At 35.6% G+C, this 23774-nt stretch overlaps 2 protein-coding genes across 3 annotated transcripts; one reads left to right on the top strand and one right to left on the bottom strand.

The window, feature by feature from the left end:
- Positions 1–281: 281 nt before the first annotated feature.
- Positions 282–6077, bottom strand: LOC126787860 (nudix hydrolase 10-like). 2 transcript variants are annotated; one of them, XM_050513771.1, is made up of 9 exons: positions 6019–6077; positions 5688–5898; positions 3451–3516; positions 2762–2899; positions 2444–2521; positions 1897–1947; positions 1769–1803; positions 889–997; positions 282–706 (listed from the first exon to the last, which is right to left on the bottom strand). In XM_050513771.1, exons 2-9 carry the CDS (start codon positions 5862–5864, stop codon positions 497–499), a joined length of 864 nt encoding a protein of 287 aa, XP_050369728.1. In that variant the 5' UTR covers positions 5865–5898; positions 6019–6077; the 3' UTR covers positions 282–496. The 2 variants fall into 2 exon arrangements, with proteins under 2 accessions (XP_050369728.1, XP_050369729.1); XM_050513772.1 differs by lacking the exon at positions 2444–2521.
- A 1810-nt stretch (positions 6078–7887) lies between these two features.
- Positions 7888–16186, top strand: LOC126787852 (NAD-dependent protein deacetylase SRT1). Its single transcript, XM_050513762.1, has 14 exons — positions 7888–8088; positions 9023–9052; positions 9161–9253; positions 9820–9939; positions 10244–10344; positions 10537–10645; positions 10849–10928; positions 11861–11939; positions 12151–12204; positions 12481–12577; positions 13230–13312; positions 14920–14987; positions 15214–15316; positions 15541–16186. The coding sequence occupies exons 1-14, from the start codon at positions 7990–7992 to the stop codon at positions 15838–15840; spliced, it is 1416 nt and encodes a 471-aa protein (XP_050369719.1). The 5' UTR covers positions 7888–7989; the 3' UTR covers positions 15841–16186.
- Positions 16187–23774: the final 7588 nt, after the last annotated feature.

Here is a 23774-nt window from a genome sequence, read left to right as displayed (position 1 = left end):
TCTAATATATACTTTCTTTTGTATAAATAGAAAAAATTCATTTTCCCAACAAGTTGCCTAGGAAGGCCATAATGCTGATTTTTTCTTGGGCAAATTGTAATCCCATGAGTGCTTCTAATCATTTTCTCCTTGGATGGACCAGCCGGGTTGTGGCTGTGCTACAGGTTTTTGTTTTTAATCCTCTTTCATTCATGTGGAAAAAGCAAAAACAAGTTTTAAGGTAGATGTCAAGTTCTGAACTAATCATAATGGAGAAGAAACTCTCTTTCATTTATGGGGAAAAAGAAAAAACAAGTTTTAAGGTAAATATCAAGTTCTGAACTAATCATAATGAAGAAGAAACTCTATATATCCTTACTGTTTCTTATTGGCTATATATTGTGTTACACAGGTAACAAGAAACCTGAGGTTAGAAATCACATTTGGAGCAACGAAGAAGGATGGGCACCTTAATATTACAAAAAAATGTAGAGTTGTAGAACAAATGATATATGAACTAGGACTGAACTGAAGAAGTTAGCCTCTGCATATTCTGCCTATTTGAATAAAAGTAACTCAACTGTTTGTCAAAAAATGATTCTATAGACAGTGGAGAAAATCCAGCATAGTTCCCCTTTACTTTTGCCAAGCAAAGCTCATGGATACACTTGAACAGCCCATGTTTCTGGGTGACAGGTTGAGCTGCGAATTCCTCGAGTGATATCCACTGCATGAAACAAAAAAAGAACAATGCCATAAGTTATGGTCAATTTTCTTATACAATTTCTCTGTTCACTATAAAATATATATGAGATCATTTAAGTTTGGACAATCTGTTCTTATAACTTGATTTCAGAATTACATAAAAATATATATCTTTTCAAAACGAATTTCCCACGAAAAGTTTACCTTGGCTGCCTCAATCTCCAGGTCTTGCAATTGGATGTCAAATGATAGAGGACGCAACATGCACACAAAAAATAGATCCGACTTCTCAAAAAATGTTTTGTGTGCTTGCCTATATATATTTAGGGAACAGGAAAATACGTAGGATTAGAATCCACACCATGGTTTACATCTGAAGGTAGAAGAAAAACTATGAAAGTTCTATCAATCAACACTAATGAGAAGCGAAGCCCTTGGAGCCAAAAAAGATAGCAGGGAAGAAGATGTGCAATTAATTATGCGATTTAAAGGGCTTTAGGTATGTGTTTAAAGGAGAAGCGTCAGACATGTAATGGGAGCAAAATAACCATCTGCATATTATAGAGTAGAGGGTTCTGTTCACTCAGTAGAGATGAATATATGCCGCTAATTAAGCTAGTTTAAGCAAAGATTGAATTCTCTCATTTTTTATTATTCTGCAGCAAAAATTTCAATAACTGAAAGCCCAACAACACCTAGGCGTCAACAAGATATGACCAGCAACCAAGCTTTGCCCACTGGCACTGGCGTGGGCTCTTGAGAACAAGAACAAGTTTACGTGAGGGTATGATTTCAGTTGCAGACAAGTTATATCAAATAACTCAACCAGATGACAAAATCACGTTATATGATGATGGTTTTGCTAAATTCATCTTTCAGTCACATCCCTGATATTGATTAAATAGTCAAAGAAATCGGTTTACTATTTAAGGATACCAGAATTGTTTCCATCCAGATTATGTTTTGTGACTCTTGGTTGGCACATACGATTTAATTTTACCATCTACAGTTGATTTGATTGAAAATAACATTACATTAAATTTAAAATAAAAATGCATGAATTTAAGATTCTGAAAACTTGTACCTGAATGCTAATACCTCTTGAAACTCTGCATCAATCTGAAGCAGTGCATACCAGCAGAGTTCATCAAGTTGGTTTCATAAACTACAGGGAGTAAATATTACAAAGATAAACAGACTTTGATAACTTACTCCTGTTTCTTCTTTGACTTCTCTTACAACTGCCACAGTAATATCCTCCCCCTGTAATTGAGTAGCTTGTTTAATGTCAGGCCATAACAACCATAACAGTTTACAAATACTTGAGAGTGCTGTTTTTCCTATCCTTTCTCATATTTCTCCCTCTCACTACGTCTCAAGAAACCGAAAATGCTCTTTTCGATTATTCCATATAGCCCCCTGTGAACTAACTCAGACCAAAGAAAAGAACTAATTCAATCATCCATCCACTAAACACTCTTCCACTGCCCACAAATAATATGATACCCATCCACTCATCTCCTTCCACCATTTTAATTTCTTTCACAAACACCAACTGTGTTCTATCAGCAGAAGGTGAACCTATATGTGAGTTATTTGCTAGTTCTTTATACCTCTATCTTGATTAGGATGATTAGTAAATGTGATACAGGATAATACATATTTGTCGCACACATGAAAGGTGAGTGGTGGAAGTAAGCGGCGAATAGGAATAATTGCACTCCTTATAAGACACTGCTTACTTAGTTCAGGTATATACCTCATCAACTATTCCAGTAGGGATTTTCCACACACCTGTTCCTTTTAATCTGCCACTCTTTTCCTGGACTACAAGAATCTATGTAGAAGAAATCTATTTCAAAACCAACAAAAGATGAAGATGACAATGACGCAGAAAATGAAAGACCTACATACAGTATGCACATGGACTGAATTAGAACAGGCAGAATATTGCAATCGAACATGAGAGAGAGAGAGAGAGAGAGAGAGAGAGAGAGAGAGAGAGACTTATTTCAATTGCCATTCAAACGGTAGCACCTAGTGTTTTTTTTTTATCATTCAAAAGATGAGAGAGTACCTCGCTTTTATCATTTAAAATAATAGCACCAACACCAACTCGGTGTGAAGCATTTGCAGGTATAGTATCAGTGGTTTGAGGAATCCAATAGACAAGCATGAGGTAATGTGGCTCGGCATGGTGGTAGCGAAACCCTTCCTGTCATCAACTTAATAGATGTAAGCCGAGCAAATAGTCATCAAGATCAATGAACAGAACATGACGTAAAGCAATCACTGAGTTGTGTGCGTTCACTCTACATTAACTCCCACATACAAGACTTTGAAAGATAATAGGAATTCATTCTGATGTCGAATTTAGGACTTCTGCAGGTTAAAGTCCATGGTTACAGTCTTATAGAAATGTATAGTGTATTAGTTCAAGGACCATTACAGTCTCTAGATTGTGTTAGCTTTTGATTAAACTAGACACTAAAATGCAATTTCCGGGGTTAACAATTACAAAATGAACCTGAAACCTAGGAGTCAAAGATCTAAGAACATTATTATATTCTGAGATCTAAACAATGATAGTATTTCTCAAATAGTTAGTAGATCGATACCCGAATAATATGAGGAAGATCAGACAGAGTGCTCATGCAACATAGAATTTGTAGACTCACAAATCAGAATCCACCTGGTAGGTTGAAATTACCAAAACTAGCATGGAAGCAGTTATGCCACAAATAAATAACATCACAGACTTATTACCTTCACTACCGTTTCAACAAGATTTACAAGTTCAATGGGCAACTTTATCCAAACTCCCTTCTTTCCCTGCATGAAGTATATGAAAAAAAATTAATTGATAGAAGAGAGAGAAATTTTTTTTACAAAAGAATTGAAATAAACACAGATGCCATTGATCATGTGCCCTCAGAAACATGTACTGATGTACCTATACACAACAGTAGATATATACAGTATTTGGCAAACAATATAGAATGCACACTTTCCCTATAGATGAAAGATAATTTGTGAAGAAAGTCATTCATAGCAATTGTCCTCTCACATGACAAATTCATATTGACTTATGAGTAACCTACCATTGTTCGAAATTATGTTACAAACCATCATTTATCTATCGAACATGTCAGGGTAGACCATTGATTCCTATTGTCTGATAAATAGCTCACAGGAATAGACAGATAGATAAAAAGAACAAAAAGCGGAAAAACATGAGGTTATCGTAATATATAGAGGTGTCAAACATCTGCATTTGAGTTCATTAGAAAAAGCTTATTCAAAATCAACTAAAATCAACATTCCAGATTGAATGAACTTGCCCGATCAAACCGCAGATATCAATCTTTCTTACTTTGCAGTTATTCTTCCCTGGTTTTCATACTGTATTCTAGACTTTTGGAATACTGCAGTATATATGAGCATTTGTATCTTTGAAATTATGCCTGTTTTACTCTAGTAGTAGAAATAGCAACTAGAAAAAACAACAATTTAATTTCAGAAATAGAATTGGATTCATCAGGATTTAGGAACAATCAAAAACATATATATGACTTCTTCCTTCACAGGCTCAAGGCATTTTCTTGTGTTTCACTATACTCAACAGTTTCCTTATTATATGTATTGTATTGACAGTATTGTTGATAATCTTATTTCTTGCTTGTTGCCTACATCATACAACTCTGCTGTGAAAAATTGTTTTTCATTAAACCTTGTGATGGTGTGAACATGGGATATTTTAGTCAGGTCCTTACCCCATCTGATTAATTTTGGCTCATTACAGATAACAACTAACCAACTACATTTAACTTACTTAAAGAACAAGGATAAATGTGTTTTTTTTTTCCGATAATATGTATATGTTTACAAGTACTCCGACAGCTCAAGTTATTTAGTAGGCACATCCAGCTTTTGTTTAGAATAGCTTAGGTAGGTTCATAATAGGCTCTTTCAATGATCGGATGAAAAAAAGGAGCATAGTGGTGATAGCTTAAACAGACAATCAACAATTAGCCTACAATAAAACGTGTTCTGGCAGCAAGGTCAATGGGGAACTTGTTGATCACTGCTCTCTGCCTCTAATCGCATTGAAAACATAGGTAAATACTCATGTTAGTTATCAGTTTCAATGCAGTGCTTCACTTGGGACGGGACATCACAATGGTGATGTTGAGCTTATTGTGAGTTTCTTTTCCATTTGGTGCTCTGGCTATGTTATTTAACTCTAGAAACACCAACATAGCCACCTTTGACTATACATAGTCTTGACTCTTGAGGTATGGACGGGATTTGGAAATTTGTAGAATAACTCAAATCTAAACATATGATAACTCAAACTTTGGACCCTCAAGAGTTCGCGGAAATGAATAGCAGCAGCGTATATTTGAATCGACGTCTGACGCATACTAAATGAATGCGGGACTAGCTTTAGATTTAAGTTATACTTAAGTGCATAGACAGAGAAGTGAAAAGAAGAAAGAATGGAGGGAAACAACAAGGGAGCATTAATACCTCTATAACCCATATATATCCTAGCTAGCGAGATCTAACTTGTTGTTTCCCTAAATCATGATTCTGTAGTACTGGCAATTGATATCTATATATTTCGATCAAAGCTGAAGAAATATCTCTATAAATCCATTATATAGCTAGAGCTAGAAGGTCAATCCCAAGAGAAATCCTACAAAATAATCACCATACATGCCTAAAATCATGATATTGCATCAGCAACTGAAAACCACTCATAGATAGACCAAAAACGTAAACCACTCGTAGACAATAACAAGTACCACTACTTAAAAAGTGTCAAAACTACTATTGCAGAAAGTCAAAAAATCACTAACCAGTAACCAAGTAGGTAAGCTAATTGAATTACCATAGTTCACAAGAACAAGACGAGCATCGAAATAGTCAAACATGCAATCAAACGATTAAACCAAACATTTACTAACCGGAACAAGTTCATATATAAAACAAAGTAGCACCTGTTGCCTCCACTGTGCGATTGAGGCTCTTAGCAGAGTAAGAAAAGCCTGTGGCTCCATAACGTCCTTCACATCCACAATAACACCTCCATGGTCATCATTCGCAGCAAGAAGTATATCAACATGCACGGTTCCATTTTCACTGGCCGGCTCCGATAAATTTACCGGAAACGACATTCTCCCAAGTCCCAAGCCCCAAACACAACCGAACCTGAAACGAACCCATCAAAAAATTAAAGCCTGGCCTCAGATTCAAGAGAAAGCATAAATAAGAAAGATTTCAATAGCATAAACCAAATATCATCAAGGACGTAAGAATGATATAACGTGCCGGAATAAACTTCGAGCTTTCTGGGTTCAATAATACAGGTCTTTCATTTGAGCTCAAATGAGTACGTTTCCTGTTGTCAAGGTTGTGTGGATATTTATATTCTGTTACGACAAGCAAGGTGACGTCATGCCCACGGACTGAAATGACCAATGGGAGATCTTCAGACGGCAGATTGGCCCCGCGGCGAAAAGTCGCCCCGGATTTGTAGCATACGTGGAGGAAGATGGATGGGGGAGGGCTTACTGTTAAGGGGTGTGCCGTGCGCGTTAACGGTTCGCGACCACTAGTTGGAGCTTTGAGATTACCAGACTGCCCTCCATGCATGATTGGTTTGTGTTTGTATACGGCTCTTTAAAACTGTAGGGTTCACATTGTACGTACGGGGGTGATGAGTTCGAAGACAGACCCAATAATGGAATTCTGAACTCCGTCGACGTCTGAGTTTGCGATATATCGTCAGAAATAATAGTATTGTCTTCTTCATTATTTTTGCTTTCAAATCCTAAATATGAGTGTAGTAATATCATTATTCTCAGTCAGACTGATCATTACACATACTCTATCACTGCTTATGGAGACCATATAATATCATGCAGACGGCAACTTCTCTTATGCAACGCCGGCACAGAGATCTTTGCCTGCCACGATCGACGACAATGTCCGGTGTTCTGTTTCGACGTTGCCCATCCCAACAGAGAATGGAGACGAGTCCCTACTATGTGCGGGGGTGGCCCTTTTCCCTTTCGTAACAAAGATTTAGTCGTGGACCTGCAGGGTCGCGATGACACGAAAATTATGATTGCCATCAGTTATATATCAACCTTGGTGTCTATTGGTATATCTTATGTCCTTAATTGAAAACCAAGAAACCATAAAAAAAAAAAAATTCGGTGATCCGAGGATGACAGAGTTGCCATAAAGCCTGCCTAGTTGTGGCCGAAACCGATCTCCCTGAGGAAGACGCTCCTGCTTATAATGAGTTGGTTTCTCATAAGGCATACGGTGCTGTCAAACTATTTCAATTTGAAGTTGATATTACTAAGGTCGACAAGGATAAGAAAAATTGTTTATCACTCAAATTCATGCCTCTTCGCAGCTTTAAATACCATACAAACCCGTCCACTCTTCCCCGACCTGAAACGGTTGGTTGCTTTCTGCTGTGAGCAACTCCGAGAAATAAGACCAGTGCCATTAACCAATGTATTGTGGGAATGTTCTTACTATGAATAATTACAATTAATATCCTTATATATAGTTTAGCAGGCTGAGGACTGTCAACAAAGTTAAACCCACTCAAGCTAATCTAATGATGTTTCATGTTTCAAGAACAACAAAAGAATGGTTGCTGCTATGCAACATCTTGAGTTGAAGTAGAAAGCTGGATATAATTGATCGAAACGGGTAGAATTCACCGGTAATATGGGAAACTCATCTTTAGTTATTTCTTCAGCAATGTTGACAAATTTAGCAACTCAATTTAGCCTATATTGAATTTAACAATTCTGCTGGACCTCTAATTTACCTAAAAATTTAACAAATTCTTAAGAAATTTCAAATCGGCTATACTTTTGGAGATGGTTCTATACTCGTATCGTGTTCATCGAGGTGAAACATATGTACAAATATTACTACAAAGTTTATGACAAAAATTAAATAAAATAAAGCTTGACTACAAACTTAACTAAGAGTAATCTGAAATTTTTTGTTTTTTTTTTTTTGAGAAAAGAGTAAACTGAATTTGGCACAATGGTTGTTTGGGAATGTTTGCCCTTCAAAATAAAAATAAAAATTACTTATTTATTTTAGCTGTGGAGTCTCCTAAAAGGAGTCATAAACTCTGAGCAACAGAGAGGGAACAAAGAAAAGAAACAGAACACGTTAGGAGCCATAAACTCACCACTCTCCCTTATTCGTGTTCTTACTCCAAAGACGCACAGTGTTTCTCCAGAGAAGAAAGTACCCAATTCAGCCATGTCCTTGGGTTATGCAGAGAAGCTTTCCTACATTGAAGATGTCGGCAGCGTCGGAATGTCTGAACATTTCGACACACCTGACGTTTTGCAGCAAAAGGTTTCGTGTTCCCTTTCCCTCTCTCTGTCTCTCTCTCTCTCTCTCTCTTTTTCCAGCAATGTTTTCTTTTCTTAATGTTTGTGAACTTTGTTGACCTTCTGGAATCTTGATACCCATTGATGGTTCTTAGGTTTTCTGCATAAATTGGGCCAATTCTAGCTTTAGTTGAATGTTGAACATACTTGTTTTTGATATATTTGTATGCTTATTAAGATCTGCTATCTGGGTTTGGGCATTGCTCCAATACCTTTGCCCTTGTTAAATACTTATGTATTTGGTATATAAAGCTGTAATTTGACATGTTTAGATGGGACGTAGTCCACGTATTTGAATGGAGTCAGACAAAGTCACAATCTTTGTCTTTCTTCTCTATGATTAATCAACTGGTTCTTAACCCTTGTAGGGTTTGTTCACATGGTTACTAGAAATCCCAAATATCTGGTTCATTTGATTAAATATATGGATTTTAATGCAATGTGGTTCATAAGTTTATTCTGTCCAATCGGAGTTTCGATGCAATCTGATGTTGAATCTGAAACTCTCTCTTGTGTGTGTATTTCTGTGGTTGCATTGTTGAGGAATGAGGATATGCATATGTCATTAAGAATTCAAGAGTCCTGAATATATCCCTCAGTTAATTTACTTTGGTTAAGCAATTTGGAAGATTGTTATACTTGAATTATTAAATTCTTTTTTAAATATACATTTTCTTCGATTTTGACACATATTCTGTTGAAGATTATTTCAAAATCTTGGATGTCTTGAGATGTGTTTAGTAATTTCCACTGCATATAGGTTACGCTTTTGAGCTTGCTTATTCTTATGATCTTTTCTGTGTTTGTTGACTATGCTAACACAAGATATTATGAATACATATGATTGCTATACTTACATCACTGTCTGCTTTTGTGGTCTTTTGTTTCCGCAATTGCAGATTGAACAGCTTGCGGCACTTGTACAGAAGGTTTAGACCTACCCTTGTCATCAGCTTCTTATCTATATTTTTTTTTTTAAGAAAAGAATATATGATCTGTTTTGTCAAGTTCTTCAATATTCTTCTTTATTCTTGCAGAGTAAGCATCTAGTGGTGTTTACAGGTGCAGGAATATCAACTTCTTGCGGTATACCTGATTTTCGAGGTCCTAAGGGAATTTGGACTCTTCAGGTGAGGACCCTGATATTGTGGATTAAGTTTTTTCCTTCTCCATCTTGAAGTTCTATGTTAAACACTTAAATATATTTTTCTTAGAGCAGCTTCTTGGTTGGAGGAAACTATTTTCATTGAATTGAATCTGAGTTTTGAAGGTCTTATGTTCAACATGATCGCCCTGGCATCCTTGAGAAATGTACCCTTTTGACATTTTGATTTAAATGGTTTCTGTTTCATTTTTCATCCCTGCAAAATCAGTAACAATCTACTCTAGTTTCTTTTCTTTCATAGAGCTCCTGTATCTTCCTTTGCTTCTCCTATATGTTAACTACTGTGGTTCAAGTGTTCGACATAGGGTAAACTCATTAGGCTGCTTATGTCAGTTTGCAATTAAAAAGAGTTTATAACCACTATAAAATATATATGAAAAATCACTTCTGTTACATCACTCTTACTGCATGAACATTAAAAGTGCAAATGATTTGAGAAAAGTTCAAATTGGCCTTTTCAAGTTCATCCCTCTAATGCGTTGACTATATTCTATGAATTTGTGGGAAACTGATTTCCATTTACTACTGCAGCGTGAAGGCAAAGCCTTGCCAGAAGCATCATTGCCATTTCATCGTGCAAGACCAAGCTTGACTCATATGGCTTTGGTTGCTCTGGAGAGAGCTGGCATACTGAAGTTTGTTATTAGCCAGGTATGAGTTTTGTACTCTTTTTCTGCTCCTAGAAAATCCAGTATCTTGAAGATTGATAACTACTTCAAACTAGATACATGACATAGAATCTCTTTCATGCTACTAACCTCTTGCAGTCATCCGGAACATATAGTTTTGGCTGACTCCATCACTCCCATTCCTTTCCTCTTCTTTTTCTGTTTTTTTTTTACCATATATTTGTTTATTTTTCAAATTTTATTTCAATTGTGGTGCTTCTGTGCTAATTCCAGATAGTATCTATTTTGTCTACATTCTCATTAGCTATTTACTTACTAAATGCTAGAATGTTGATGGCCTCCATCTTCGATCTGGAATACCAAGGAAGAAACTGGCAGAGTTGCATGGTAACTCCTTCATGGAAGTCTGCCCATCTTGTGGCATTGAGTAAGGCTTGCTGCATATTAGCCTATTTTATATAAATATCATGGTCTCTGGCACTCTCTCTCTCTCTCTCTCTCTCTCTCTCTCTCTCTCTCTCTCTCTCCACACAAAGTCATGAACTGTTTGTTTATTAAAAGGATAGTTATATCCAACTTTCATTAATTGATATCTAATATAATATTGACACATCTCAAGGTATATACGTGATTTTGAGGTAGAAACTATTGGCCTAAAGGAGACTTCCCGAAGGTGCTCAGATAAAAATTGTGGAGCAAAGCTTAAGGATACAGTTCTTGATTGGGAGGTACTGCTTGCTATTTATTTTGTTGCTAATTGAATGCCCATTAGATGCAAGGGTTTTAGTTTCAACTAATAAATCATGTGAAAACTGTTACACAAAAAGTGAAAGTGAGCGCAAATGGGGTGGGACATGTACTAACCTTTCTTAAAATAGATAGATTTGTTTGACGAAACCTGACCCTCTCTCTCTCTCTCTCTCATTTTTAGGATGCATTGCCCTCAAAGGAGATGAATCCGGCTGAAAAGCATTGCAGAATGGCTGATGTTGTTTTATGTTTGGGAACAAGGTAATGGCAATAACAGGAAGACCCTAATTTAGCTGTCCAAACTTTATTAATTCTTTTTTTCTATTGAAGGAAAAGGTAAAAATAATTTGACTCAATTATCCAAAACTATGGGTTTGTTTCACATAAAATACACAGGTGTACATTAAATGAGCTTAGATGTACAGTTAGAAAGTTTTATGATGGTTCATCCACGGAAATCCGAAGAAGTCATCACAAAGAAACAATATTTTCATTTGCATCCCACTTACTAATTTATACATGTGTTCTATAGCTTTAATATATGACGGTTTTTAATGAACTTTGATGCAGAGAATTAGAGTTGTTTTTTTAACATTTTTTTAGAGAATCCAGCATCACTATTTATCTATTAATATACTTTGGTGCTTTGGTATTTTAATAGGCATTGCGTGTTATAAGATCTTGGGCCTGTCATTTTTTTGGCAATTATGCAACCACAGACTACCAATTAATTTCTGGTTTGGAAGCACTTTCGTCTGGAAAATCTGCCAAATTGAAACTGGAAATAAATATAACATCTCCTAATTAAATAACTAGGGAGGCATGAAGTAGAAATATTTGAGTGTTTGAATTCTTAGTTATAATTCTCATTATATTTACTAGCATCCTGACCCGTGCAACTCGCGTGCAAAAGAACTGCCACGTTCTCATTTTCTTCTCCCCACAAATATAATAACGTTTTTTTTCTTTTTTTTTCTTCTTTTTATCTTTTTTTTTCTGTTTTTCTTGTTTATAATATCCCTCTTGTTTGTTTATCAGAATTTACCAATACAGGGGGTAGATTTGGCATTTCACTTTTTGGTGAAGCTTCTAGGTGTCGGCTTTATAGTAGTAAATATTACTTTTTGTACCATGAAGCATCTTGTAGGATACAATAGCAAAGACTTGGCTTTCTGATTGTTATTATACTGCAGTTTGCAGATCACTCCAGCATGCAATCTACCTCTGAGATCACTTCGTGGTGGGGGAAAGATTGTAATTGTTAATCTTCAGGTAATGCCATCTTTATTTTTACCCCCACCTGCTTAATGTCTTTTCAAGTTATTGTTTCTAGGAAACTATATCTCCGTACAGATAGAAAATTGATCATTCAAACTTATTTCACCCCTGTTGCCCCATAAATTCACCCCCCCCCCCCAACACTGTTTTACATACATGCTCATTGATCTTACAATTGTCTTATATGATTCATTTAATTTCTCAGAATACTCCCAAGGACAAGAAGGCAGCTTTATTGATCCATGGGCTTGTAGATAAGGTATAGTTACTATACCTTACTATCTAAGGAATTTTTGTTTTTGGCTGATGACTTACTATCTAAGGATTATTATTATTATTATTATTACTATCTAAAGGATTATTATTATTATTATTGGATGTATTGGAGGAACCTTAGTGTCCTGCATTGGCCTACATTTCTGATGCAGTAATGTATTAACCTTTGGGTCTTACCAGATATATAATCAGAATGCTGAGGTGCAGTTGGTTTAGTTTCTTTTCAGACTGTGATATTATTTATTCATTTGTATCACAGGTTATATCAGGTGTCTTGGACATTCTAAATCTACGGATTCCTCCATTTGTTCGGATAGATCTTTTGCAGATCATTCTAACTCAAGCCCTGAGTATAGGTAATCTGGATTCATGCTAAGTTACATAGTTTGCAGTTAGGTGTATGGACAAAAACATGCATGCTTGTGTTATACCCAAAGTACGTGCTTTGTGTATCTCTGTTTTAAGCTTACAAACTTACATTTGACTGAAAAGTAAACTCCATTTTTTATTTTTGTTGTTTTTTCCTCAAGTTACTTCCTGGATTGTGGATTGATATTGTTTTATTTACTTGGCTGTCTTTTCTCAATGGAGTTTATCCTTGTATTACTGTTCTGGAGAGCCTGGCCTGTAAAATGTGTCCTTGCTTTATAACAAGATGCATCTTTTATATTATTATCTTTGCATAGTAGATCATAGATATAGACAACCAGACACAACAGCACCTGAGGACACTTCCAGCATATAATTTTGTTTTTGTTTTCTTGGTAGTTTTGTTGCCAATATGCCATATTTGTATCAACTTAGAAGTCACTGCAATAGTGAATCTACTAACATACATATACTTCTGTATAGAAAATAAAAAAGGGCTGGTTACTAAGTAGGCTTCATATATGAAATGGATTGCTCGTTCTATCTCGCTACAACTCCCAGAAGTTGACTGTATTGTATACCATTCAGTCAAGGCTATGATTCACAATTTTTCATATAATTCATTGGCTCGAATTACAGATGAAAAGTATGTCAACTGGAACCTCCGGATAGCAAGTGTACACGGACTCAAAGCCCCATTGTCATTCATCAAATCTATTGAGGTGATTTTATAAGATATCATTTTGCTGATGTTAGTACTTGGGTCATAAATGAGGCTGCAATCTCCTCGTGTTTATATTCATAGCTTAGTTGAAGTCCTAGATAAATGAGGTTTGCATTCATGTCATCTTACAGATATGAATACAGGTTTTCCTTCAAAATAAATTAATAACTGCAAACATTGAAGGGGTTGACCATCTTCACCAAGCATTTCTTATTGATAAGGGATATTGAAAACTTGATAATACTTTTTGCCTACAGTTAGCTATGGAAACCCATTTTGCTGGTAAATATTTCTCAAATTTTATGTAGCACTGAGAATAGGTGCTTTTGGGGTAGCTAATTCTTTTGGACTCTACTGGTATAATCCTCAACAAAGGGAACAACCTCATATGGTACCCAGAACTATCGTCTGCTGGATTTTTTTGGCACCGTGATTTTCTGAACTCTTCTAGTTGTACATAAACTAAAACCATGTTTCCATTCGGTACTTCCATCCATTCTACCGGTAAGTTTGTCTACATGGCTTGTGTCTACGTTGGTCGTTAACTACCTTAACCATTTCCCTCATGAAACCCAGAATTTGTAGCCAACACACCTGTCCAAATCACAGTAAGCCTAATACTCGATTTATGAAGGGATCTTGTTGATTGGTTTTACTCCTAAGGGCATCTCCAACTTTTGGCCTAAAACTCAAACCTGAATTTTAATTTTAGGCTACTCAATCTTATAAATTATTCATATAGACTTTGCATCTCCAACCATGGAGTCAAAACCTAAACCTTTAATGTTTAAGAATCATTTGTATTATGATTAAACAATAGTATACATAGAGTTGAAAACCGTGCATATTTTAATCAAAACTAATTTCATTCTCATTGCTTAAACATTTGATATCATACATGATCACTTTATGGTTTATAAATATAAAATCTAATGTTGGCCCACACCCACTTGGCTCATAAATTATAGGTTTGGTCCTATTTGGTTGAGTCAAAATAGGACTGATTTTGGGTAAATCCTATTTTAGCTCAGCTTAGAGAGTGGGTTGGAGATCAATTCTTACAAAACCCAAAACCTATGGTAGGTTTTGGGACGTGGGTTGGAGATGCTCTAATGACCGGATAAGCAATTAGATATTTAGATTAAGAACTGGCCCATTTAGCACACTAATCTTACTTGCTCTGTTCTAAACTTCTATAAAAATCCCGGCCGAAGATACCTCAGTTGCGACATCAACTGTGATTTTTTATTGAATTATGGGTTATTATACCAGGTTATAAATTTGGTTGGATATAATGAGAGGAGGAGAGATGCTTCTAAATGATGAGATCAATGATATTAGAAGAGAGGACATTGGTTGTTTACTGGTTTTATTTGCTTGCTATGCGCAAAATTGTTGAGGAAAATGGTCAAATTTTAAACCTGATGCATGGATTTGCAGAAAGTTCAAGTTGTACAAGCAAGAAATATGATATATGTGCATTGTTTTCACTATGTTGTATTTTTCACTTTTATTTGTGATTTTATAAATCATCTTGATGATTACTTGGTATACAACAATTGCTCATAACTGATGCCAACCATCCAACTATGTTTTGCTTCCCAGATATCCTTCTTAGATAACCAAGACTACAAAGCAGCTATTCTAGAAAATGAGCCATTTCAACTGAAAAGGTATAGCGACTGTTGAATCAATTTTATATATGAATAGGCCTCAGAAGTACTTAAGCTCAATTATAAAGCTTGTCCAAGTGAAAATGAGAAAGCTGTTTGATCCATAGAAAAAAAAAGGGTGGATTCTGTGAAAAAAAGCTTTTATTTTGACTCTTGATGATGAATTGCTTGGAGCAGCCCATTATCTAACACATGCTCTCACATTTTTGTGTTCAATATGTATCAGGAGAACCTTACAGTCAAAATCAGTTGAAATGGTTTTGAAATTCAACTTCATTGATGGTTGTGGCTGTCGATTCACAAAAATTAATATTTCTGTCAATTGGGAGGTGAGTCAATAAGCATGGTGATACACCTTTCAGGCTTTCACAAAGGGATGATGCTATCCTTGGTTTTGCAGTGGTGTCTTTGTTTTGAACTGATATTGCTAGCCATGCCCAAATTTTGATCAAAGTAGATAATGATTCTGACATAAGCTCTGCAAGAACGAGTCTTGAATATCTTCAGCTCTCTTGTGGGAAATCTGACAAATTTGTGACTTGTTATGGTGCAGGTTTCAACAAACCATTGTAAGCTTGATAAAGAGGCCACAATGCAGAAGCTCAGAGACATAGCCACTGATGAATCATGCTGCGGCAAGAATGCTATTGTTGACAGAAACTTTATCACGAGCCCTAAAACTGAGGTTCTTATGTATGCCATCGTGACCAATGTTGTCACTTATAAGAAGACCACTGAGGCTGTGAAAGCTGGCACTCTGAGTAATGGGGTTAAAAGGCAGAAAGATGATGCAAATGGTCCTGCAACATCTAAGAAGCGATCAAAAGTGCAGAGGCGCAAATCGATGCTTTAAAGACTGATGAATGTTTTTGGTTTCTTGCTTAGGATAATGCAATAGACTACACTTTCTGGTACCATATATGAATTACATGATGTGGCAGTCGATATGCATTTAACTACTGTCTACGGTATCATCCAATGTTTAAATGACATCAATTGTTGCAACATGTTTGAATGTGGTACTAGACAATGTGGGCCACCTGGTATATGTAAATATCTCGGTGTTCATTAGGATTAACGAAGAAGAGTGATTAGTAGGATGCAGGAACTGGGTGAATTTTGTTAGATGACACTCAGTCGCCCCAGCTTTGAACATGTACTAGTAACACTGTCAAGTTATTTGAGATCACTTTCTTTTGTTTGTTGTGGCCTGTTACTTGGCTTCTTTGGTTATTTGTAATTGTTAACTATTTGTAGGTATCGTGGCATGCATTTAACTAGGTACTTCTGTCCTCGTACAAAAAGCATAATTAGGAGTTCAGGACCAAGTATGGGAATAAAATCGTTGAACTTTTCTAACTGGAATGCAGTGTTTCAAATATTGATGTTCAATAGAGTGGTAACTATTCTGTCAATGAAGTAGTTCCGGTTAGGTGCTGGAATTTATGGACCAGGAGAAATTCTCAAGGCTGCTGCAGGAAAAGGTCAAGATCAATGGCAATGGGAAAGACACTAGGAGGCGCAAATGAGGAAGAGAAGCAGTGGTTGTGTTCTACTGGCAGCTTTGTACTGTGCTGCTAGGAGCAGTAGCTCCAGGTCTTTGGCAACGTAATGATATACCGATCCATATATAGGATCCCTTCATACCAATATATACGAAAAACTTGTGACATATTTTTACAAATAACAAAGTATTAATCAGATAATTAATACATGAAATCTAAAAGTCTTAGGAAATTGAGTTTATCAGGCAGCAAAATAATTAACTCCGTAGGGTCAATGCAATCAAAAACTCATAGGAACGATGAGTCATCCTGTTAGATGATGACTTGAATTATCTCTCCTTTTTTAGAGCAAATTTCTCACTCATGCGGTTGATGCCTTTTTTTTGTTTTTGTTTTTGTTTCCTAGAGAAACGGGTCAAGTTTTTTTTACAGATTAGCGAGGAGTACAAAATCGATATACCAAAAAAATACTAATTCTAGAACCCCACATAGGTATACAGAACGTATGAACTACAAAGTTCCTAGTACACTCACCATAACTTCTGTGTGTAGAGAAGAGAGCGAGAGGATGTGAGAGTTTTAATTAAGAGGGGAAGGCTACGGTGTGAGCAGCTGCAGGGAAAGAGAATGGATAAGCGCCAGGTGTCGGTATGTGATTGTACAGAGAAAGAGAGGAGAGGAACAGGGGACGGGTGCGCATGAGGAAGGTGGTTCGCTGACATCCGCGTTTGATTAGACAATTAAAAACTGATGTCAGCATGTGTTTTTTTTTTCTTTTCTAATTTATTTTCTTCTTTTTCTTCTCTCGTGCATCCTCGTCTTGCAATTCCACGCACACGATCGACAAGTAGTTTCTGATCTATTGATGACGTTGACCAACTTTGATCTGCACGCACTATTTCGTCCTTTTGACGGAAGCTCCATTGACTTTAATTTCGCACGATTTTCACAATTCCGCTTATTTTCTACAAAATAAACAAAAATGAATTAATTACATTATAATTAACTTGAGGTTAACTCAATTCATGCGTTTAAATAGTAATTACGTGTATAAATGTGCACGTAATCAGCTTTCCAGCGACAAATCATCATGTTTCTTCACTTTCCAATAATATCAATGTTCTCAACAGGGCCAGCCCTGAGAGATTTAAGGCCTAGTGCGGAAAAAAAGAGTCTTTATATAATTTTTTTATTCAAAAGAAGAAGAAAATTTTCGGGTTTGGAACCTAGAGATTCGAAATAAAACTTGAAACCTTCTTTAATGGCAAAACCAGATTGAAAAATAGGGAATTATATGAATCTCCGAACTCACAAGCTGTCGAATTTAGAATATCAGAGTAACATTCTTTAGAAATTGAGTGTGCGAAATTGAGAGAGGATGAAGAATTGTGAAAGATCACGAATTTATAGAGATAGCAGAGAAAAAAGTTTTGGTTTAGGAGAACATCAATCGGCAGCCGAACTCTTTGATTCCTGCAATAGGTATTCTTCATAATGAAGAGAAAAGTCTAGAAAATCAAGAATTTAAGATAAAAAGATAGAATTGTAAAGGACTGAAGTTTGAATGTCGAAGAAAAAGAAGAGGAGAATGCGAGAAACAAGATATTGATCGACAAAGCGTGGTTTTTAATTAATAAACAAACATAAAAAAATTAGTACTTTGGGCCCTGGGCCCAGTGCGGGTAACAGTCTGCCCTCCCCTAGGCCCGGCCCTGGTTCTCAATCAAAACAATGGATGACGAGCTTCTTTTAGCAGCATTGAATAGCTTCTTAATCTTTAAATTTCCAATAATATAACTTCACAAACAATCTTCTAATCTGATAACTCCTTCACACGTCACATTAGCAATCTAATGTTTTAAATCACTATAGTTTTAAATTTTTATGTAATATGAATTTGAATCAGAAAAAGATTTGTTATATTTACTATATATTATTTGGTGATCTGGTCACTGTTGCTAAGCTTTGTGTGAAGCTGCGATTTTGCCCTCATTTGATTTTAATTACAGACTTGTCACTGCCCTTGTATAAAACTCAGTGGTGATGAACATGTATCATAATTTTTTCTCGGTTATTGCTCTCACTACTTTGCTCTCCATCCTAGATCTGGGTTTTTTCCTTAGTTATCTACTTCATTGCAAACCTGGTGAACAAATAATGGCCCCACTTTATCACAAATCTTCTTCTTCTTCTATATCTTCATTCAACATTATTGATCGATTTTGAACTACACATTCTTGCTTTTTATTTTGAGTTTTATTTTTAAATGACGATGCAACTATTAACAAGCAACAAGAGGCTCTAGGTCGAAGTGGTCAAAAATTGGTATGGATGTTAGTTGAAGGCCCTACAAAGGCCTTAATTCTCATGGTGATCTTTTGATTTCTGTTTTAAGATTAATCTAGATTTTTTTAGGACATCTGATATGACATTTGATTAGTTGATGGGTGGGTTAACATAGGAATAGATATAATGTTGTAGAATCCGTAGTTTGGCATTCTGAAGCTTAATATTTGCTTGATGATGGTTCATTGAAATCTCTTAGATCAACTAGATCATGTTGAATGGAGAATGTACATGGAGTTGAAAATTCATATGATCCGAAGAAATATCTACCATGATGCCAATGTGTCAAGAAGGTTCATTAATTACGTTGTAGTTCCTTAATTTTGTTTTTAATAACTGAGCATACATTTTTGACAGTTTGATTGTAAGCCTAAGACTTCAATGCAAAATCTTCGATATTATAATTCGAACATGCCACTTTCCCTCTTTGTTAAAAGATGAGAGAAAAAGAGACCCACATAGGTCACATTTTTCTTTCTCATACATCGTGTTAGCAAAATCTTTATTTCCTTTCATCCTGAACATGAAATCCCCAACGTTGGCAACAGAGCAATCTTCAAGCTACTTCCATTCCTCCTCCCCTTTCATTTTTCTAAGCTTTGTTAAACTGGTTGTTAACCCAGTTTGATACTCTGAGAGAACAAACTGACTCAACAAAACCCTAAGAAAGCTTGAGCAATTGCACAATCAACCAAAAAGGATCACAAGAATCATATACATTCAACAGCAAAATAATCACTTACCCTTCTAATTCTAAAAACAAGCTGAAATCATGATTGTTTTTCTTGCAACAACTCCACTCTTTAATCTTCATCATGAAATATAGGCTGAAAAAACAAAGACTCAATGCTTAGCACGCCATTGAACTAAACCAAAGATAACTAAATCAATAAGCATATCCGTATACTTACTCCCTGATAAAATCGAAGATGACCACACCATCGAAACTAAGCGAAAACATGCAAAAGAATAACCATAATTAAAATATAATAACCAGGATTTCACATATCACAACTAAAACTTCCACACTCTATCGTAACAGTGAAAAATCCATGTCACATACACACAATGCGCATTGATTTCAATTGGATCACATTCATAACAGTAGAACATGCCTAATTTTTCAATTCATTCTTAAAATTAAGACATAGATTGAACTAATTGGCGTTTTCACGAGCTGAAATAAGCAATCGAATTGATTTTTGGATTTCGATTAGGGATATTTTAGCTCAAATAAAAAGCATGAAGCAGCGGAATCAATATGAATGATTTGAAAGATGGATTATAAAGAGTGGCGAGTACTGGAGAAAAGGGAAAAAGAGAGTACCGCAGCATGGTATTCGCAAGAGCCTTCGGGGTTGTTGTCGTCAAAAAACGAGGCGTTGCAGTCGATTCGCTGGCACTGAAGCAAAGCTGTCGGCTGGCCCTCCATTCTCTATGTATCTGAATGAAGAAGAAGAAGAAGAAGAAGAAAGACAAATCAAATATGCACCAGATGTGTGAAATCAAATACCGTTAGATCAAACCTAATTGATAGTAAGCATGATAGATCTAAATCGTTGTTAACATTGGCAGATCCAAACCGTCGTCGACGTCGGCAAATCCAAATTCCAGATTTGCCGGTCCACCTCTTAATTGAGTGAGAGAAGATGTAAGACTAAGTGAGAGAATGATGATGTATAAAGAGAGATCCATGAGATAAAATTTGGAGGAGGTATGAATCAGTCTTAGAGAGAGAGAGAGAGAGGATAAGGTTTCGGTCATGTGTGTTGGTGTGAACAAAAAGGAAAGTGGGCTGTGAATTTTTTTTTCCTCTATTTGACGGGTCTGGTGAAGAAAAAATCCACCGATAGTTTTATCGGTATGATAAACTACCATTTTCACACTGATATACTGTTTAAGAAGATATTTTCACACTGATATACTATTTAGAGAGGTGCTAATAGGCAACTTTGTAGTAGTGCAAAAGAGTTCCCAAACGTGATATAATTTCTACTTTAAGGGTCTTTGTTATTGATTCTATCTTTTTTTCTTTTTCTCAAAAGTAGAATTGTATTGTCATGTTGTTTGTTTTAATGTCTTTACGTTACAAAATTCATGTCCTTACTTACAAATATAAAATAACATAAACAAGAAGAAACCCGCAACATCGCGCGGGTAAATTGCCTAGGATATAATACTAACTAAGTTAAATAATAACTTGTAGTATGTTAACCAATAATATTCTTGGCACACAATTACTTGTCTTACATACAAATTTAACTTTGAGTAAACAACATAGTAGGCTACGAATTGATTAGCTGGCATGGTAACCACTTTTGAAAAATAAATTTATAGTAGGGGAAATTATTGAAAAGGGCTGTTTCAAGATCAAAATGTTAATTAAAGCCATTAGTTTATGAGTTGTTAAAAATAACCTTAATTAAAGAGTATGAATGATAAAAAGTTTTTTTTTCTTTTACAAAATGATAAAAGGGTGATGTTTTCTTTTTTCCCTATGACTTTTATACCCTTTCCTTCTTCTTTTTACCTGATATTACTCGTAACGATCTAAATTTCTCATTCTCTCTCTCTTGATCGAAGCTCTTTCTCATCAAAACTCTCTCTCTCTCTCTCTCTCTCTCTCTCCCCGTCTGGTCAGTTCTTCTCCATCTGCCATTTCACCATTGAAGTTCATCTTCTGATCTCAGGTAATCACTGCGCACCTCACATCAATTTTGTCTCAATGGTCATCGTTTTCTTGTGTGATCATTCAAATCATCATAGTTTATTTCGGTTTGGGTAAATTATGTTGTGTGATTTTTCAATTACAATGTTCTATTTGCTGTTTAGATAGGTTTCTAGCATTGTTAGATTACATTTTGCTCTCTGATTTCCTACATTGCTTGAAATCCTACAGTTTTTTTTAAGTTTCTTTCGTTTTATCTCACAGTTATTGATAAGCGCACTTTGTGCGACGTTCTTAACATGTTTTTACCTGCATTCGTACTTTACTTAGCCCTTAGTATTGTAGTATAGAGTCATTGAGTCGAGTTAGGAGTCTTTAGTGACATTCGTTCCCTTTTGGTGCTAAAACGGGTGTAAAATGCAGAAATTGTCGAGAGTGCTATAGAGTAGTATTCCTTGTTGAACTAGGAAACCTAGTTTGGTTAGGATTTTTATTATTCGATATTTTATGTAACATATGTGATTTATATTTATTATTTCCTTTCCTTATTTTCAGAATTAAATGTGAGATAATGACTTAGAAATTATGGAAAGAAAGAGGAGAAAAAGGAAACAAAAGGAGAAAAAGGAAAGAAGTAATTTAGTTTCTGAATAAGATGAAAAGGAAGAAGTATGCAGCCTTAAAGGAGGGAAGGTTCATCCGGCCATTAAATGGAAAGAATAAGAAAAGAAGGAAACAAAAGAAGAAAAAGGAAGGAGAGAACAAAGAGATAATTCTGAAGAATGCATGTGGTCTAGAAGAATGGAGAATGCATGTGACCAACAAAGATGATCATCATTCAATCGAGAAGGAAAGAAAAGAAAAAAAAAAGGAAATACATGGATCAGCCCATTCAAAACCCTAGCAGCCCCTCCTCTCCTCCTTCCTCTATAAAAGGCATGGCCTCCCTCACAATTCACCATCTCCATTCTCTCACAAACAAAGCCGAATTGCTGCCCAAGAACATCCAGAAAATTCAAGCCAAAACCTTCATTCATCATCACCAAACCGTGCTCATCCCCTTGCCTCTCCAAATCCGAATTCATCTTGCTCCATCCTTCAAGCTTTCTAATGTGTGATTCATCCATGGCTTATAATCTTTCTTTTTATTTTCTGCAAATTTTGAATTTATTGTATGAATCATTGGATGTTATTTTCGGTTTCATATATGAAGAACATAAATTCAGACTTATTTGGTTTTATGTTTTGATTGTATAAACTCATGAAAGATGTATGAATCCGTGTGTAGCATCTATGGGCAGTAGGATTTCCGATTTTTATTTAGGTTTTATTTCAATTTATTCCTTGAATTTGTGCATCTAAATCAATGCTTGAGGAAGCCAAGGCCATGGTTCTCCTAAGGTTGCGATTTCATTCACCAAAGTGTTCATTGATTGAATATGCGCTTCGTGTTTCAATTATGGATACTTATATAGGGCTGTGATAGTTCTAGGAATTTGCATGTTTAATCAAGATGAGTGACGCCATGCTTGTGTAACATGTCTCCAATTCGACTTAATGTGCTTATGTGCTACTTTGTTGTTTAACTAGAACGCTTCGTTATGTTGAACTCTCTTTAGCATATGTTTAGGATTGAACGCTTCGTTGATTCTAAATAATTAAGAAGTCTTAACGATTAGATGAACCGCTTCGGACTCTAATTAGAATTGGAATTGAAATGGACTTAAGAAGAATCGAAAATACTTGCTGCCTATATGTTGTTCTATGCATGTCATACATGTTTCTTGAGTAGAATTCGTGTTTTGGTTATGTGATGAGTGGTTGATCAATGGTATATAAGTAATTTAGGATTTATTTTAAGTTGTAGTTTTAGAATCCAAATCAAATCCCCCAATAACATGATAAGTGTTGAGGCCCTTTTGATTCCCCGGACTGAACGATCCCTGCTTATTCTATACTAACGATGATGTTTTTCAGGGTATTTTATAGACGTTCTAACCGAACGATCTATCATTTTGGCGCCGTTGCCGGGGAATTGATTAATTCTCAATGCTTTGAAGTGTTACTATTGTGAATTGTACAATTGTATTTTGTTTATGTGAATAGTAATCGTAAATAGTGCTTATGTGAACAGTAACCGAAAATATTAAAAAAAAAAATTTGAATTCGTAAATCTTGTAGTTGTGATAGAATTTGTGTATGTTAAGTTGTTATTTTGTTATATTGTTGTAGTAGTATGCATATAGGATACTTGTTACACTTAGTTTT

This window comes from Argentina anserina, chromosome 3 (genome assembly GCF_933775445.1).
Source record: "Argentina anserina chromosome 3, drPotAnse1.1, whole genome shotgun sequence".
Lineage (NCBI taxonomy): Eukaryota > Viridiplantae > Streptophyta > Magnoliopsida > Rosales > Rosaceae > Argentina > Argentina anserina.
The sequence above is the reverse complement of the archived record's forward strand: the minus strand, read 5'-3'. Positions and strand labels throughout refer to the sequence as shown.

What these genes read in the sequence shown, in the direction of transcription:
- LOC126787860 (XM_050513771.1), bottom strand. Translation starts at nt 5,864, where the DNA reads ATGTCGTTTCCGGTAAATTTATCGGAGCCGGCCAGTGAAAATGGAACC. An exon ending in TTGTTGAAACGGTAGTGAAG is followed by an intron (nt 2,900 to 3,450) that starts GTAATAAGTCTG and finishes AGTTGATGACAG; the next exon opens with GAAGGGTTTCGCTACCACCA. An exon ending in AAGTCAAAGAAGAAACAGGA is followed by an intron (nt 1,804 to 1,896) that starts GTAAGTTATCAA and finishes GCACTGCTTCAG; the next exon opens with ATTGATGCAGAGTTTCAAGA.
- LOC126787852 (XM_050513762.1), top strand. Translation starts at nt 7,990, where the DNA reads ATGTCCTTGGGTTATGCAGAGAAGCTTTCCTACATTGAAGATGTCGGC. An exon ending in GTTTTATGTTTGGGAACAAG is followed by an intron (nt 10,929 to 11,860) that starts GTAATGGCAATA and finishes ATTATACTGCAG; the next exon opens with TTTGCAGATCACTCCAGCAT. An exon ending in TCCATGGGCTTGTAGATAAG is followed by an intron (nt 12,205 to 12,480) that starts GTATAGTTACTA and finishes TTTGTATCACAG; the next exon opens with GTTATATCAGGTGTCTTGGA.